Source organism: Nomia melanderi, chromosome 8 (genome assembly GCF_051020985.1).
Source record: "Nomia melanderi isolate GNS246 chromosome 8, iyNomMela1, whole genome shotgun sequence".
Lineage (NCBI taxonomy): Eukaryota > Metazoa > Arthropoda > Insecta > Hymenoptera > Halictidae > Nomia > Nomia melanderi.
This window is the reverse complement of record NC_135006.1, coordinates 1,854,954-1,870,972: the sequence shown is the minus strand read 5'-3', so window position 1 is coordinate 1,870,972 and position 16,019 is coordinate 1,854,954. Positions and strand designations below refer to the sequence as shown.

The window sequence follows — 16,019 nt, the reverse complement described above, 5'->3', positions numbered from 1 at the left end:
CAAGAACAAATTTTGAGTTATTTTATAGGATTAAAAATTCGTAGAAGGATATGTCATACAATTCAGTTATAATAGAAAATATATTTATTCACTTATTTTAATGTGATTAACCAGATTTCAATCATTTCTGCTCAAATACATATGTCAAATATACCATGTACACTTTGTATTGAAAAATTGAATATCAATAAAAATAAATATTTAATAAAATGACAAAATTGAGCTAGCTAAATTATAATTACATTGATGCAACAATCTTAAGGCCCTAGGCATGTTAAATGATTCATATATGTGGAACAAATTTACGAATTAATGTAGTTATAAATTATAATAATCTTTGTAAAATGTCAAGTGGAACTTGCATTGTTTGATCATTCACTAAAACAATGTCAAATTCTTCCATATATGCGGGCAGGCTACTTTCAACCTAAAAGAATGAAAAATTTCTAAGGGTGTTATTAAAACAGTTTTTAAATAATTTTTTAATGTAATTTTTATAACTCGTACGTTTTTAAAGAAAAATTTAGCATTTAAGAATTATATCATCATTCAGTACTTACATGATCATAAAGAAAACCAATTTTCAATACTGCACATGTATCTGTCATCCCATCTACCATTGATGCATCACCTAGAGTATCACCCATGAGGAACACATTTTTCCTTCGTTCAAGAACTTTAAAATATTCTTGTTCTACGGCATGTTCATTTTTGTTAAAAACGTGAATCAGCCTTTCATTTTTAAATCCCGCTATTTTTCCATCTTTGTACTTAAGAAAATTTGATATCACCTGAACATCAAAATAAGGATTATTATTAAGATTGTTACTATTACCTTTAATTTAATCTTTATTGTTGTTTTCAAATACAATATTATTAGAAAAATAAGAAGTAAAAAGGAAAATTTTGTGTAGTATAATCAGTGCAATCTGTTAAAAATATTACCTTTACATTATCGAAGTGAACTCCATGATTCTTTAAAATAGCTTCTACAACATCTCCTAAGCCAGCACTAAAAACCAGTACTGGAATTTTAGCGGAATAAAACTTCTTTAAAATTTCTGTGGTACCATCTCGTAAATCTGTACCATATATTCTAGCTACTTCTTGTATTTCATTAGGATTAAATGGTATTTCTTTCATTATCTCTTCTGAAGCAATCATCCAGTTTGTCATTGCTTCTACTTTTACATCAAGTGGCAAATGAGGATCAATTTCAATTGGTCTATATTTGTTATAAAGATGTCTCGACTCTTTTGTATATGTTTCTGGAAGTTGCTTACACTTACTGAAGATTCCTACATAAGATAAGTATCTTATAAAATATCATTAAAAACAATGTATTTATTACATACATGGACATACCAAAACTACTGAGAACCCTTTTACCCTGAACATGTTGTTTAGTTAATGTTAAATCAAAATCAGTAACAATCTGAAAAAAATTATTCAATCATCTTTCAATTAAATGCATAACATTATTATTATTATAATATATTATTTGCAATAGTAAACTGTACCAATTAAACATTTTTATAATATTTGATGATGTAATGTCTTTTAGTTTCATGTATATAAAAAATAAAAAATAACTATACCTGCAAAGAGTTACATCCATCCCTTAAAATTGTGTTTATTATCTTCAGAAGACGTTTCTTGTTTTTAATATGGACATGTTTCAATTTCAGTGTTGGAAACTGTATCAAAACACAAGATTAAACAATTTTTAAAATTTTTAGAAATTCAAGATCTTAAATAAAGAATGTATCCTTAAAAATTTGATTAGTAACACAAAATAATTATTAAACTAACCATTACATACAAGGTTAACTTTATCAGTAAAAGTCACCATAAAGTCTTATTTTTTTTTTGAAATTATTACACATACTGATATATTTTCCTTAAATAATTTTTAGCGCAACATATACAAACATTGTTTCATTAAGTTTTTAACAACTGCGAGTAATAAATCTTTCACTAAAATGCTAATAAATATAACTCTGTCAATAAATTTTACGCGATTCGTTTTCTACAATTTTGTTGTTTATGCCTCTTTATCATTATAATTCCATAACATAAACATTTATTTATATTCTCAATACAATGTACTTACGCATCTTGTTATCAATCTCTCAAATGACGTTTCGCCACTTTATAAGATAAAAAAGAATTTACTCGGCATATAATTTGTTTACATCATTAAGTATCCGGAATTTATTGTATTTTCCATTTAATAGTTAAGAAATCGTGGCGACACGGGAGATATACACAAAATAAATGTATCTATTAATCAACATTGTGCATGTTATATTAGTCAACGTTAATTCGACTACGGAATTTATTTTTTCTACTTTGTTACGTTATCTAAGCGGCAATGGATTCCTCGAATTACTTATCGATTAACATGTACCATATTTTTATGTTACTTGAAAAGAATGGACGCATTCAAATTACAACGCAATAACGAGTAAGGAAAAGTATAAAATCATACGAAGGTTAAGTGACGTTGTATTGACCGCCAAACATTGAAACAGAACAAGGTCACACATGATTGGCCAAGAGACAACCCGTGAGAAATTTAAATTACTTACGTGGTCTAGGTTGAACTCGAGAGTCATGGTCCTCTCACCGTCTCCACGTTCCTCCTTTGCGCGGCGAGAGCACCGTTCTACTATTCTGGAATTCACTTATTTTCTGAGATGGAGAACAGCGACCACGCATTCGAACAACCAATCGGTTGCGCCGCGAGTCACGTGTCTTCGCGGACCAATCACGTGATCAGCTTGTTTATTTGTTTCGTAGTCGCGGGAGTTTTTCGATTCCCCTTGAAGTCGCTGACGACGAATTTCACGAATAAAATCGACCACACTCCTCTAAAAACAAATTAATCGTTGAAAAAAGACAACGAAAGGGGAACAATGAAATACCACAGATTTTCGATAGATTCTTTAATAACACTTACAAACAACAATACAATCGGTGCTATTTCAGTCAACCTTTTTTTATTCACATTACGTAAATTCATTTGAAACTGATACATACATACACACACATATATATATATATATATATATTTTTTTTTTTATTACAGTATGAAATATCTATATAGGGTGAGTCACGAAAAGCGGAACACTTAACTATTTCTGTTACATTTATATATTGGAAACTTGTTGCAAAAATAATTATAATGTATCGACATTTAAACTAAAAAATACTGATAATCTTTGAATGGCCTTGAACAGGATGTCACGTTCGCTTTTGAAACGGCACAACTTTTTCCTCGGAGGTTTTCACGTATTCCCGTTTCAATTTAACAAAGATATTTATGTCTCCTGCTTCTTGTGACCCATCCAAATATATCCAGGGTGCATCAGCTGAAGTGAGCCACCTAAATATTTTCTTCGTTTGCGGTGATACGAAATTCGACAAGAATAAATAAAAATAAAAATATGCCATAAAATATATTTTCATTTGAAGATAACTTGGTGTATATCGGTTGGCGTATGCGAACATACATCCCACCCTCTGTATATGTTAGCTAACATTACATAAAATGTATTCAATGATGTATATACGACACTGAAATGGGAATTATTTTCATTGGGATGGCAGGCCGCAATGATTTTGTAACATCAAATTGCACAGAAAATATTTGTTTATCACTATAATCGATGAGGATATGTAAGTGCTTTATTTTTAGTGATGTACCCTGCATATATAGGGTGTACTATAATACATGAGCACGATTTTGGCGATGGATTCAGTACACAAGAATAATAAAAGAAGTTTATACGAAATTTACTGTAATCGTTTTCGAACAGACCGTGTTTGCATCTTGTGTGTTGAACCAGAGTAACTAGTGCAAATGTGATAAATATTGAATAAACTATTTTTCGTTGTTTTTACACATTGTAGCCGTTATCGAAATTATTTCCACGTATTATAGTACACAAATTTTTTTTTATTCATTAATACTATTATTGTTTCGATTATTATTAATATCATAGAATCTTCTCGAAGATCGAACAACGTTTCGTTGCAAGAGAAAGAATATCCTGCTACCACTGCAAAGATTTCATGGCGGAATGATAACTGGGGCTACGCTGCGAATAGAACTGAGAGTACCACCTGCGGTAAGAGAGGATGCTTCTATCTTCTTTCACGAGGAGTGGTTGCTTCTCGAATTTTTTTTTGTTCCAGATGGCCACATCTCTTTCGAACATTAAGCTTTCCCCTAAGAATATGATCAAGGCGTACGGGGAAAGCAACGGCGGAGCGTAAATTACATGAACCACCTAATAACAATTAGAAGACAACAGTAATATTAGTAATATTTTACATTTTTTAAACCGTTTAGATAATTGCTACATTAATAATTTGCGAATGAAATGTAGCCAAAGTAGATATGGAATCAAAATTAAATATTTTTCTTTAATTAAAGTGTATTTCCTCCTAAGAAAACATCTATATTTATTTAAGGAGATAAGTACTTTACGTTAATTTATGTTCCTGTATAGATTACGATGTAAATAAAGGTAATTATAAACTTATTGTTTTGATGTAAACAAAGATAATCACTCCAAATACCGTGTCCACAACAAAATATTTCATTATTCACAATAATAACCTTTTGCAGAAGAGGTTCCATTGGCGTCACCGTCTGCAATATACACAATCGCCCAAAAAATGTGTTCATTGTCATTTCCACATACCCTGGACCGATTTGATGGACGTTCACGTCCAAGTGCCACAATTTGTACTTTTCAAAGATTATCAGAGTATGCCTTAATGACGTATAAGCTCTGTGATTTAAGTTTTCTCCGTCATTGTTCTCGTCTACCGAGGAGTTTTTACTTTCTGACAATGAACTGTGCGGCGTCCAACCGATGTTCGTCCAGGAATGTCGAGCGATCCATGAAAGTGGATGGATGAAGTTCGAAAGTACCGCTGGGCCGTGAACTGCACTGAGGTGCGCCGTATCGGCGCCATTTTCCGCGACTTCCTGCAACAAACGGAACAGTTTCCTTTAAAAACTATTCATCGCAAACTAAGCAAAATTTGATTCGTCAAAACGTACTTACTTTCTTAATGTAACAAAGGAAAATTTAAAAAAGAAAGAACATGTGAAATGAAATATCTTTATCTCGAATAAACTAAAAGAGCGAACGATATCGCGGGAAGAAAATTTCTTGTACCGAGCTGTAAGATAATTTTATTTCTTGTTAACGGTCGGCGTCGAACGATTACGAAAATGGGTAAAAGATTATATGTGCTACGTTTAAGCAGTGCAGTTCCGGGAATAATCGTTTGTTTTATCGGTAACATTTAAAAAAGCGTCACGCTCGAATTACAGAATTGTAGCGCGAAAGAATTGGCTAAAGCTACGCGAAACTGACCTGTATGTGGCAGTTGATAAGATATTCGTTTCGACCTTGATAACGCCACTTTCGATTTGAAACATCTCTGACCGTCTGCGGTTGCCAGGTGGGTTCTAGTCCTTCCGCGTGGTACCACACGAAAATGATCCCGTTCGCTTCGCAACACTTCCATGTTCTTGTCCTTGCAATATGTGGCACTACATCGAACAACCCTAATTAGTATTACCAATAATTTTGCAAAACAATAAGATACGAACGAAAAGGCGGATATAAGATGTAGGATAAGGCATCGAACGGGGTAAATCGCATATCCTCTCGTTCCATGTTTATTTACAGTCGTATTAACGATACTGATAATATATCTTGCAGCGAGTATCATTCATTAATGAGAAATATGCTGTTAGCCATTTCCTTATGCTTAGCACGTTAACTGCCACGAGAATTCTGAGAGTTTTGTATATTAACACTAAAACTACCGAGAAATTGGAGTGACTTATTCCGAACCTTTTATGAAAATTAGAACAATACGTTTCTTGAGGTTCGAAAGGTCGCCTACTACTTTTGATCACTTGTTAATTTTCTGCAGCAATTCATGAACATTCGCTACCTCACGCGCGTGTAGTTCCGTTGTGACACGGGTTCCATTGGTAACGTGTTCGAGTTAACACGTTAACTGTCACGGTGGTCACCGGTGATCGAAGCTTCCAAATTGCTTAAATACAGTTTAAATAAGAAAACCTTTGTCGAATAAGAATATTTAGTAACACAAATAGCTAGATGATAGTGTAATACCAAACCATCATTAATTATTTCTAATATCATTTGCCTTTGTTGTTATGAAAGAATATGTATTGCTATACAAAACATTCGAAATTTTCATGGAAATCAACGTGTTAACAACAGTTACCTTTTTCAGCGTACGGAATATGACTGCACTGGCCATCGGAACCACGAAACTGCCAGCCATGGAAGGGACATTCTATACAGTCCCCCTTGACCCGACCGCCCTCGGCCATATTGGCGCCGAGGTGAGGACAGTAAGCGTCTAAAATTCTCACCGTCCCGTCGTCTGTTCTTTAAACGAACGGATTGTTGTTAATTCACCTGTCCGACCCAGGGATACCGTACCAAGGCATAAATGTCGAAATACCTGAACACGGCGAGATTTTCGCCGAGCGCCGCCACGTGCTTCACTTGGCCCTTGTGTAATTGAAAAGTTTCCAAGATGGCGAACCACCCGTTCGGATAAACTGGAGGAAGTTTCCCCAATTTCCGTTTCTTCGACTCCAAGTAATTCGCGAGAATCTTCTTGCTGTTGCCTTGTATCCTTAAATCCTGTAACAAGGCAGATAGTTGTTATCAAAATTATTATGAACAAGACGGCGCAATGGGGGATGGTCCACTGGAAATAGGCAATTTAAATAACAACCGTTGAATATATTTTTCAGTAATTTCTTGTCCTTTGAATGCGATACGCGCTTAAAAAGTAGGCTCTGATTTTTGGGAATCTTCTATGCGAGTGTAGAAGTAAATTAATAAATTAAGAAATTATTTATAATTCTACGTAATATTTAGAAATAAATATTCGAAATACTCAGTGCTTTCCAACAATGCTTTGGTTGGAAAGATTGCTCGAAAAAATGATTATTTGTTATAGCATATTTACGCGTGTACACGATGTCACTGAAAAATATAATAATTTTACATCGATTTCCAACAGTCGGTTTACGCTATAAATGAATCGTTTTCGAAAGATTTAATTGAAATAACGCTGAATCTCTTGGTACGACGAATATGTTTTTGAATTTCGTACAGTGTCATAGAATGTTCAAGGTTTTCCTTTTAAAGAGTGTCGCGAATCGCTGATGCGAGGAAACAAGATTCTTCTAGTTCTACTGTGTCACGCGTTAGTAAAATTTGCTTCCTCATCTGCAAACATAATGTCACCGTACCGGGCGTACGTGTCGCTTGCGTTAAACTGTACAGAACTCGGGGAACAAAAACCGAGTGAAGGTTACGCGTGTGGACGAAGTTGTTTTTTAGATTTAGAAATAATTTATCGGTACTTATTCTAGATCTTATCTATTTGTTAGATCGAAGAAAAAATACACCGTCGAACATGAAAACGTGTTGACCGTTTCCGGTGGTAATTGACGCAGCGTAAAAATCCCATGGAACATTGACGTAGACACGGCTGATTTCGATTGAAATTTAATGTTAATTTTATGGAAACCCAACGCAATCTTCGAGCTTCATCATCTATTTCGGAATAATACCTGACGCAACGACAGAGGAGATGTACGGTCTAGTGTTAAGTAAGAATCCTCCGAGAACCCCGGGGAACTGGAGCTATGCAATTGTTACTTATCAATATCTGATTTTGATTAGTATCGTCTCGTTAAAATTTCGTCAATGTACACTATCGGTCAAAAGATTGGGGACCAGTTAATTGCGTAACGTCACAAATTAAAGATGACATATCTTATAAACATATAAAATGAAATAATTAAAAATCATATATCTTTACATTTGACTAATACTTATATGTCAATGTTCCTTCAAACTATGCAAAAATTTTCCACAAACGTTGTTTAACAAAATGGAAGTTTTTCTGTAACGATGTATCGGTCTCAAACTTTTGACCGACAGTGTATTTTTGATTTTTCTCACACATATTTACTTCGTTTCATCCAAACTATAACTAGAATTATTGAACATTAGAATTTGTTTCCAAAGGCTATCATTTCTATTGAATTCATTTGTCTTCTTTTGTATTTATCGTTCTTCTTTATCGGTGTGTTAAATGAAAAGAGTTTAATCTTAATGTACATTAATATTGCATAGTTTACTTAAAAGTAACACGGAATTAAACAAAATTAAACAAATCGTTCAAACACCATAGATCTTCAAATAATAACGAATCTTTGAAATCATGGACACTATAAGCTCATAAAGTTTCAACGATCAACGCTATTGATTTAAAACAAATTTCTCTGAAACCAGCTACATCACCCAAAGATAAAATTACGATAGGCAAATTTTTTATCTAATCCTGTTTAAAGCCTAAAAAGAAATTTCCCGGTAGACAAAAATGACCCACTTTATCTTCACAATTACAATACAACGCGCTCCGCAATGATTAACGCCAGAACCACCGAGCAATCAAATAGATTTTCTTACATTTCCCAATGGTAACTCGAAGAATACATCCACCGAGATTTCAATTGCCTTGCAATTCAATTTACTACCAAATCAATCGTCCACACAAGACAAGCGTCAAATTCTCGTTATTCCCCATTAAATCATCAACGAGTAAAGTAGCTTCACCGAGCACAGTCGCGTGATCAAGGGGTTAAACGAAACCGATCCAACGACGGTGCATTCTTAAAAGATAACTTGACGCCTAGCTCAACAAGCCAGCAGCGAGAGGGTCTCTCTAGTCTACAATCCCGTAATTTCGATTGGTCACGTCTAGCCGTATCTCCGAGGAGCAAATCAACGATCGAAAGAATATCACAGGGATCATGAAAGGAAACCAACAGAAAATTGAAATCCCGAGGAAATCTGAAAACCGATCAGCCGAATTCCTCAGCCTAGCCATCGAGCGCGATCTCCTAGCAGCGCGTGTCGCGATCTCCTAACACGCGGAGTTTTCAGGCGCCGCGAGGACGCGGGTAAGTATGCGTAAGTAGGTAAGTAAGCCGGGCAAATGGTATCGTGAGGAGGACTCACCTTGATCAAGTTCATCTTGTACAAATAGGGAGCGAGGAGTATACCAACAAGCAGGAAAAAAGCGCCGGCAAGGCACCACCATCCGGCCATCGCTGTCTTCTCCACCCTCTGCCCCCGAACGAAGAAGAGCTGCAAGTGCACTCTAAAAACTTGTCCCTCCGGAACACCTTCGGTAGCCACCTCTCTTACTCCCCTCGCTCGCCGTCTTTCTCTCCGCCTTTCCCTCTTTCCTTTTTTCCCTCCACCATCCGCGTTCCTCCTTTTTTCCGTTCTTCTTTCCCTGCCTCCCCTCTAACCCCCCGGAGCGCCAACTTCGCGTTCTCGCTTCCTCCACTCCTATGCTTTCCTCCTTCACTCTCCCTTTTTTCCTTCTCGCCGCTATATTCCCTTCCCTCCGTTATCATTCGCCCCCTCGTCCTTCTTCCTCCCTCCGACTGCCAGCTGTGTCCTCCTCTAGCCCTTCCTTTCCTCCTTCCACGGTTCCTCCGTTGCCTCGTGCCTCCCTTCCCACGTCTTCTTCTCTTTTGCCCGCTGTTCACCGGCTCCTCCCTGCCGCGGTTATTCCATATTTTCGCCCTGCACGCGAAACTCACCCGTTTTTCGATACTTCGCCGATACCGCGCACCTGGCTGCCCGGACTTCGCTCCTTGACGAGTATCTCGGTCTCGGGACGCCGCGTCGGGCTCCGGTGATTATCGCATCAGCCGGTAAACATTGAGGCGGTTCGATCATCGATCGGCTCCTCGTCTTCGGTCCTCTCGGGTGTTTCGACTGTGCCGCGAAATCCTTTCGCTTTCAATGGAGATATCCTGGCTTCGAGCGGATTCCGGCTGTTCAGAGATTCTTGAGGGAATTGTGACAGGATTCGGATGCTGGTGCAGCGGTACGTTGTTGATCTCTGTTCTCGTTAGACGCGACGATCCTTGGGTCTTCTTTTTAGAGTTGCACGGTGTGATGGATTCTTCTTTTCTTAACGTGGCTTTTCTTTGATCCGCGCGATCGTCGTTTCCTCTGTCTTCGACGGTAGTTTCGATGTTTCTTCTATGTTGATCTCCTTTTATACCAGCTTTCCGAATGGAATTCGAGTGTGATGTCCCGAAGGAGGTTTCACTAACCACAGAAACAACGGGACCAATGCAAAACACGATGGAACGAAGGAAGTGCTGGGAATGAAGGAGATTGAGGAGCGCGCGGAAGGTCCTCGCAGACTGATTCTGAACCCTCGATCGTTTTTCGAACGACTGAGCCACTTCATTCCTTAGACACAGCCTTTTATACCTTCTTGAGGTAGGCCACCTTCCTCGATGTTCTCTAGTCGAAGAGGATCCATCCTATTTGACTTGTCGCTGCTGTTACGAGGATGCTGAATCTGTTAACACGTTTTGTGCTACGAAACACTTCAGCGTTTTATGTATCACTTGTTACTTTGCAACAAAGATGAAATGGAAAAATGGTTAATTATTTGTTATCACATTTTCTATGTTGCGCCATTGTTTAGAAATTTGAGCTGCTGAACGGTTGTATTCCACATTGGTTATTTCACGAATTATAATTATTTTCTAGTAATTTTGAAGTCTGGCCATCGAAGACCATCGTGGCAACGTGTTAATCGAGTAATTACCGAGGACAATTGTTTTACTTCCATTGAACATGTGTTTCTTACGCTAATCTTGGTAATAGACTAATAGAATTGAAAATTAAGGTTTCATTCGGCTATTGTGTAACGACAATCAAATGAAAATGACAATCGCTTTGCTATTGCGACAACTTTCGTATCAAATGAAATATACACGCCTCTTCAGGATTTTCAGTAATTCACGATTTTCAAGGATAATCAGTTTGGTGATTATGATAATTTTTAAATATACAGTTTGAACGTTTCATTGGTTAGAACTAATTTTAGTGTTATAAGAATGAAAACAACGTTGGAAACTTCTATCCGTTCAATTATGAATAATTTGAAACTCAACCGAAATGAATCTAAATAAAAACAAAACTTAATGAACTAAAAACGATTTTTTGTTATATTTAATTATAATGTTCGAGACTGTCTTTCCTTAATTATATTAAATGGAGATTAGTGCCGCATTGATTATTTTCTAGAATACCCTTTCTTGTTACATATTTTATATAAAAATTCATTTTATTATGTCGCTCACATTTATGTATTTTGTTTTGTGGTAATTATACAAATTGTATAAATTCTACAAAATTAATAGGTTCATTAATGGTAAGGTTACAAACTTTATTGTCGTATGGACTATACTTATTAGTCAAAATCTAACGAAACCTTGTACAGAATAAACGAATTTCAATAATTGAAGTCGTGAATTCCGAAACAGCACAAGTCCATTTTTTAACGTTGTCCGTGTGAGTTATCAATCTGACCGTTTTCAGCTTATTCAGATCTAGTTAGTAATATCAAAAATGTGTACAAAATGTTGCAGAAAGAATCAATAAAATTGTTAATGAACGAATGAACGAAAATGAAAAAGAAGATTGATTTTCTCGAAACATTTGTTGGTTGACTTGTGTTGTTTCGGAATTCACGACTTCAATTATGTTGTTGTTGTTGTAATTAATTAACCATAAAATCTTGAGTTTACGCAATAGGTATTTACATTGTACGTTAAAATGCTCGGTAATTGAATGCGGGGACGTGTGTTCTTGTATCGTTTCGCTGGGCGTAAACACGTAACGCTGTCGATGCAGAGCTGACAATATCACACCTGTACTGATCTGAAAATCTGTAACGTTTGAAAGAAATGAACTGATTTTTCTTACCGGTAGTAAATTATTTTTTACTTTAGTAAATTCACAAACAAGGTGGAAAAATCTTACACAAGATTACCCGCAACATTGTATTACAATTGTTAATTATTCAAATTACATTACTACCATGTACGATTCATTCTTAATATTCATGTATTTCTATATCCATTTATTTATCATTTTCTAAGAAACATATATTTATTATCAATAGTCACTCCGTTTTTAATTAAAATGAATCATTTTATTTCTTTAACACTAAATTTACGACCGTTTACTCTGTTTCTAGAAAAATTGATATTCGTTCGTTTAGATCTTGGAAATTAGGGATTTAAAAATAAACTATTAAGATACATATTTGTACAATTGCATTAATGAAAACTAACATAAACATTTATCAAGTAATGTTCATAAAATTCAATATGCGTCAAATTTACGCGTTCCGTGAACCTAGTGTTGAAAACGGCAGAAAATTGATTTTTGGTTACGGAAACATCGATGTTTCGTTGCTGTGCTACGTTGCACCGATACGGACGTTCAGGAACATTTGTCAGTTTCGACTCCGTATACCTGATAGTTTTCGAGTCCGTCCCTGTTGTGCACGATCTCGTTCACATCGATCACAAGATTTTTCCGCTTCGAAACCGTGCACAGACCACAACCGATTTCCATGTCCGTTGCATATCTCCCGTTCCATCGCAAATCGTTCTGCTTCTGCTTACCCTCCTTGCCTTTTCTTTCCCAGGTTTCGATTTTATCGGTTCTGGCTATCGGTCCCCGAGACTGTTTCCATCCACGCTGCCCGGTTTTTCCACATTTATTTCCCCCGCGGCCGCACCGCTCCCCTTTGATCTACGCATCCGTCGTCGACGATCGTCCAGCTGGTCGCTGACCATGATTTTCCCTAATTTCCTGGGGATCCTCGGAACCTGTTGCATTATTTCCCTAAATACTGTCTTCTTTCTGTGGCAAATATCTTTGGGAATTTGGAATTTGGTATTTGGAGTTTGGGATTCAGGATTTGGTGTTTGGGATTTGGGATTTGGGGTTTGGAATATGGTATTGAGTATATTTGGTGATTAAAGTCTTGGAATTTGGAGTTCGAGATTTGAAATTTGGAATGTGCAATATGGAATTTGGAATTTGACATAAAAAATATTTCATTTTCAATAACGTCATGAGCTATTCAGACCAATGGATAAATAATTTCGGGATTTTACTGCAACAGAATTGATTGAGCTGAGATTTAACTTAACATCGAAAATCGTAAGTCTAAGCTGAGATTTAAGTTAACATCGAAAATCGTAAGTCTAAGCTAAGATTTACGCAGATATTGGGATAAATATAAGTGTATTAACTATTCATTTTTAAGCTGCAAAAAAATTTGTTAATGGCATGAAGTGTGATAGGAAGGATTAACGAACGAAACGTTCATCGAAAGGCAATACTAAATGAAGAAATCTGTGGAAGATTTACATATTACTTTTTTATTCTACATTTTATAAGTTACACAAAGTCGTTTAATCATCTAAGGGACAATTGTTCGTCGATGTATGCATATTAAAATAGACAATTCTCCTCTCGTTGTTCATTAATGTTCACAACATTCGTAAACTGTACAGAAACCGATACAATTCGTAAGATTATTAAAGAAAATTCACTCGTACACACGCAGTATTAAACAGTAAATAAGGAAACTGCGGATATTTATGCAAACATAGACTTCCGTAAACTAATTTGATTTAACGAAACTGGAATCGGAATGACAGTTCGCTCGTCTTTCTCCTAAAATTCGTTCAAAGTCCAAATTAAAACATAAATTTCCTTGCACTGTTTCAAACTCGTGTACGAATGCATAAAATCCGCAATTTATCAGTAAGCAAAGCAATTACAAGCTACGCGGTCGAATTAACACACGAATCCGTTACATCAAGCTCACATCAAGATTTCTCGAGGGAACCGCTTGAACCTACACTATTTACTTTTTTATCGGAAAATTATTAAAAAAGGAAATAATATATGTATCGGTCGAATAGCAGACGCGAACGATTAATAACTGGATAAACGAAATCAAATTTTTTTCTTCGCGTTCGTTTATCCCGCAATCAATGGAGGCGCGTTCATACAAATAACGCGTAACGATGCGATTCGTCGATCTTAAACTGAACGCACTCATTCGCCAATGAATAAATAAACAAATCGAGCCGATCGTCGATTCGTTTATATATCGTGTTCTAGAACAGAAATTCGTATACAAAATGGCTTTCGTTCCGCGAAACGGCGTTCGTTTGCCAAAATGGCGAAATTTTTCATCGCAAACGAACGCCGAACATGATCGAACGAGTAACAAACCGAAGGCACTGCGGTGATAACCAAGAAACAAGATGAGCAGAAGAGAAAAAGAAATGAAAAAAACAAGAACAGAAAACAATGTTTTTTTTCATGTAACCAATAACGTTATTTACAGCAAACATCAACAGTAACACAGAATCCTTTTTGATGGGAACAACGAGCAACATTAAACAACGTTCTTTAATCAGGCATCAACAGAAACAAAATTATCCAACGAAATCCCCCCCCCCCCAGATTTTTTTATTTGTGCACATTTTACGTGAAAAGTATATTAAAGGATTATTCACGCACAACGTATTATTCGTTTAATATTTTATGCGTAAAGATCATGATACGTACTTCCGACGTAAAATATCGTTTTTCTTTTTTTTTTCGGGTTTTTTGGTAAACATGAAAACAAAAACATAACACTATTAACGGAACTTCAATTTTCTGTTTTGTTCGATTTAACATCAACTTAACGAAGCGATAACATTAACGAAAACAAGAGGGAGAATGATCGCGCAACAAAACTTAACAATAACTGCGATAACATTCACGTAACAAGAGTAATTCGGATTTCGCGTAATATTTCGGTTTGGAAATCGGGGAACGCGGTTTAACAAACATGGGGCAAAAACTTAACAAAGTCAAACGTAACGAGTAAAAACCAGAACAAGAGTTGTTTTAAGCTCACGTTACTATACTTTAATTAATTGAATATTAAGGCAGTGTTTTTTGTCATTTTTTCTTTAACCGATGGTTTAATTGTGATTCTTTTTCCCCAAACGAATTACAAATATTTATAAATTTTCAAGTTTATAGAATAGAATTAGGTTTCTATATCTTATGAACAAAGATACGATAGGAACAATTAAGAAAATATTTGTTATTTCAATTTTCAATTTCGAACACTTTTGATGGTTATTTTTCTGTGCAACATTCGACATTTTATAAAAATGTATTGAATTTTGAATGTTTCAGAATAGCGTTTTGAATATGAGATATAATTTAAAAGTATTATCAAAAGTAATTTTGAAACGCCTTTTTTTCTTTTCCAGATTTATAAATTTAACATTTTTGACAAGCAGTATGTTATTTAAACAATTTAGAATTATTTATCTGAAACGAATTTTTAATTCAGTTACGATTTGTATCGCACTTTATGTTAACATACTTTACATAAAAGATACGTTTAAATTTGTATACTTTTGAAACTCTTTGACGAAATTACTAATTTTGAACAATTTTAATTGTTCCACTTTGATATATCGAATAATTTTCTATTGTCTCCTCTCTCAATTTTCAACAAAAACGAAGTTTTAATTAGAATTTCATTTTAATGTCATGATCGTCAATATTTGAAATTTGCAATTTTTAATTAGAATTTTATTTCAATATCATGATCATCAATAGTTGGAATTTTGAATTTTGAATTTTGAATTTTGAATTTTGAATTTTGAATTTTGAATTTTGAATTTTGAATTTTGAATTTTGAATTTTGAATTTTGAATTTGAAATTTAAAATTTGAAATTTGAAATTTGAAATTTGAAATTTGGAATTTGGAATGTGGAATTTGGAATGTGGAATTTAGAATTTGGAAATGCGAATGTACAATCTAAAATTTGGAATTTGGAATTTGGAATTTCTAATGTGTAATCTAGAATTTATAATTTATAATTTTAAATGTGCAACCTGGAATTTGAAATTTGGAATTTGGAATTTCTAATGTGTAATCTAGAATTTAGTATTTGTAATTTGGAATTTTAAATGTGTAACGTGGAATTTGAAATTTGGAATTTGGAATT

At 35.1% G+C, this 16,019-nt stretch overlaps 2 protein-coding genes across 4 annotated transcripts; both read right to left on the bottom strand.

Moving 5' to 3' along the window:
* Nucleotides 1–61: 61 nt before the first annotated feature.
* cN-IIIB (cytosolic 5'-nucleotidase IIIB) lies at nucleotides 62–2,761 on the bottom strand. Of its 3 annotated transcripts, none has more exons than XM_076369953.1 (6): nucleotides 2,592–2,761; nucleotides 1,599–1,697; nucleotides 1,366–1,435; nucleotides 946–1,298; nucleotides 561–791; nucleotides 62–427 (listed from the first exon to the last, which is right to left on the bottom strand). In XM_076369953.1, exons 1-6 carry the CDS (start codon nucleotides 2,616–2,618, stop codon nucleotides 326–328), a joined length of 882 nt encoding a protein of 293 aa, XP_076226068.1. In that variant the 5' UTR covers nucleotides 2,619–2,761; the 3' UTR covers nucleotides 62–325. The 3 variants fall into 3 exon arrangements, with proteins under 3 accessions (XP_076226068.1, XP_076226069.1, XP_031831383.1); XM_076369954.1 differs by having other exon boundaries at nucleotides 946–1,268; XM_031975523.2 differs by lacking the exon at nucleotides 2,592–2,761 and adding an exon at nucleotides 1,813–2,076.
* A 353-nt stretch (nucleotides 2,762–3,114) lies between these two features.
* On the bottom strand, nucleotides 3,115–9,280 carry nvd (cholesterol 7-desaturase nvd). Its single transcript, XM_031975552.2, has 6 exons — nucleotides 9,111–9,280; nucleotides 6,529–6,713; nucleotides 6,286–6,452; nucleotides 5,397–5,575; nucleotides 4,628–5,002; nucleotides 3,115–4,295 (listed from the first exon to the last, which is right to left on the bottom strand). The coding sequence occupies exons 1-6, from the start codon at nucleotides 9,198–9,200 to the stop codon at nucleotides 4,059–4,061; spliced, it is 1,233 nt and encodes a 410-aa protein (XP_031831412.1). The 5' UTR covers nucleotides 9,201–9,280; the 3' UTR covers nucleotides 3,115–4,058.
* Between the last annotated feature and the right edge of the window lie 6,739 nt (nucleotides 9,281–16,019).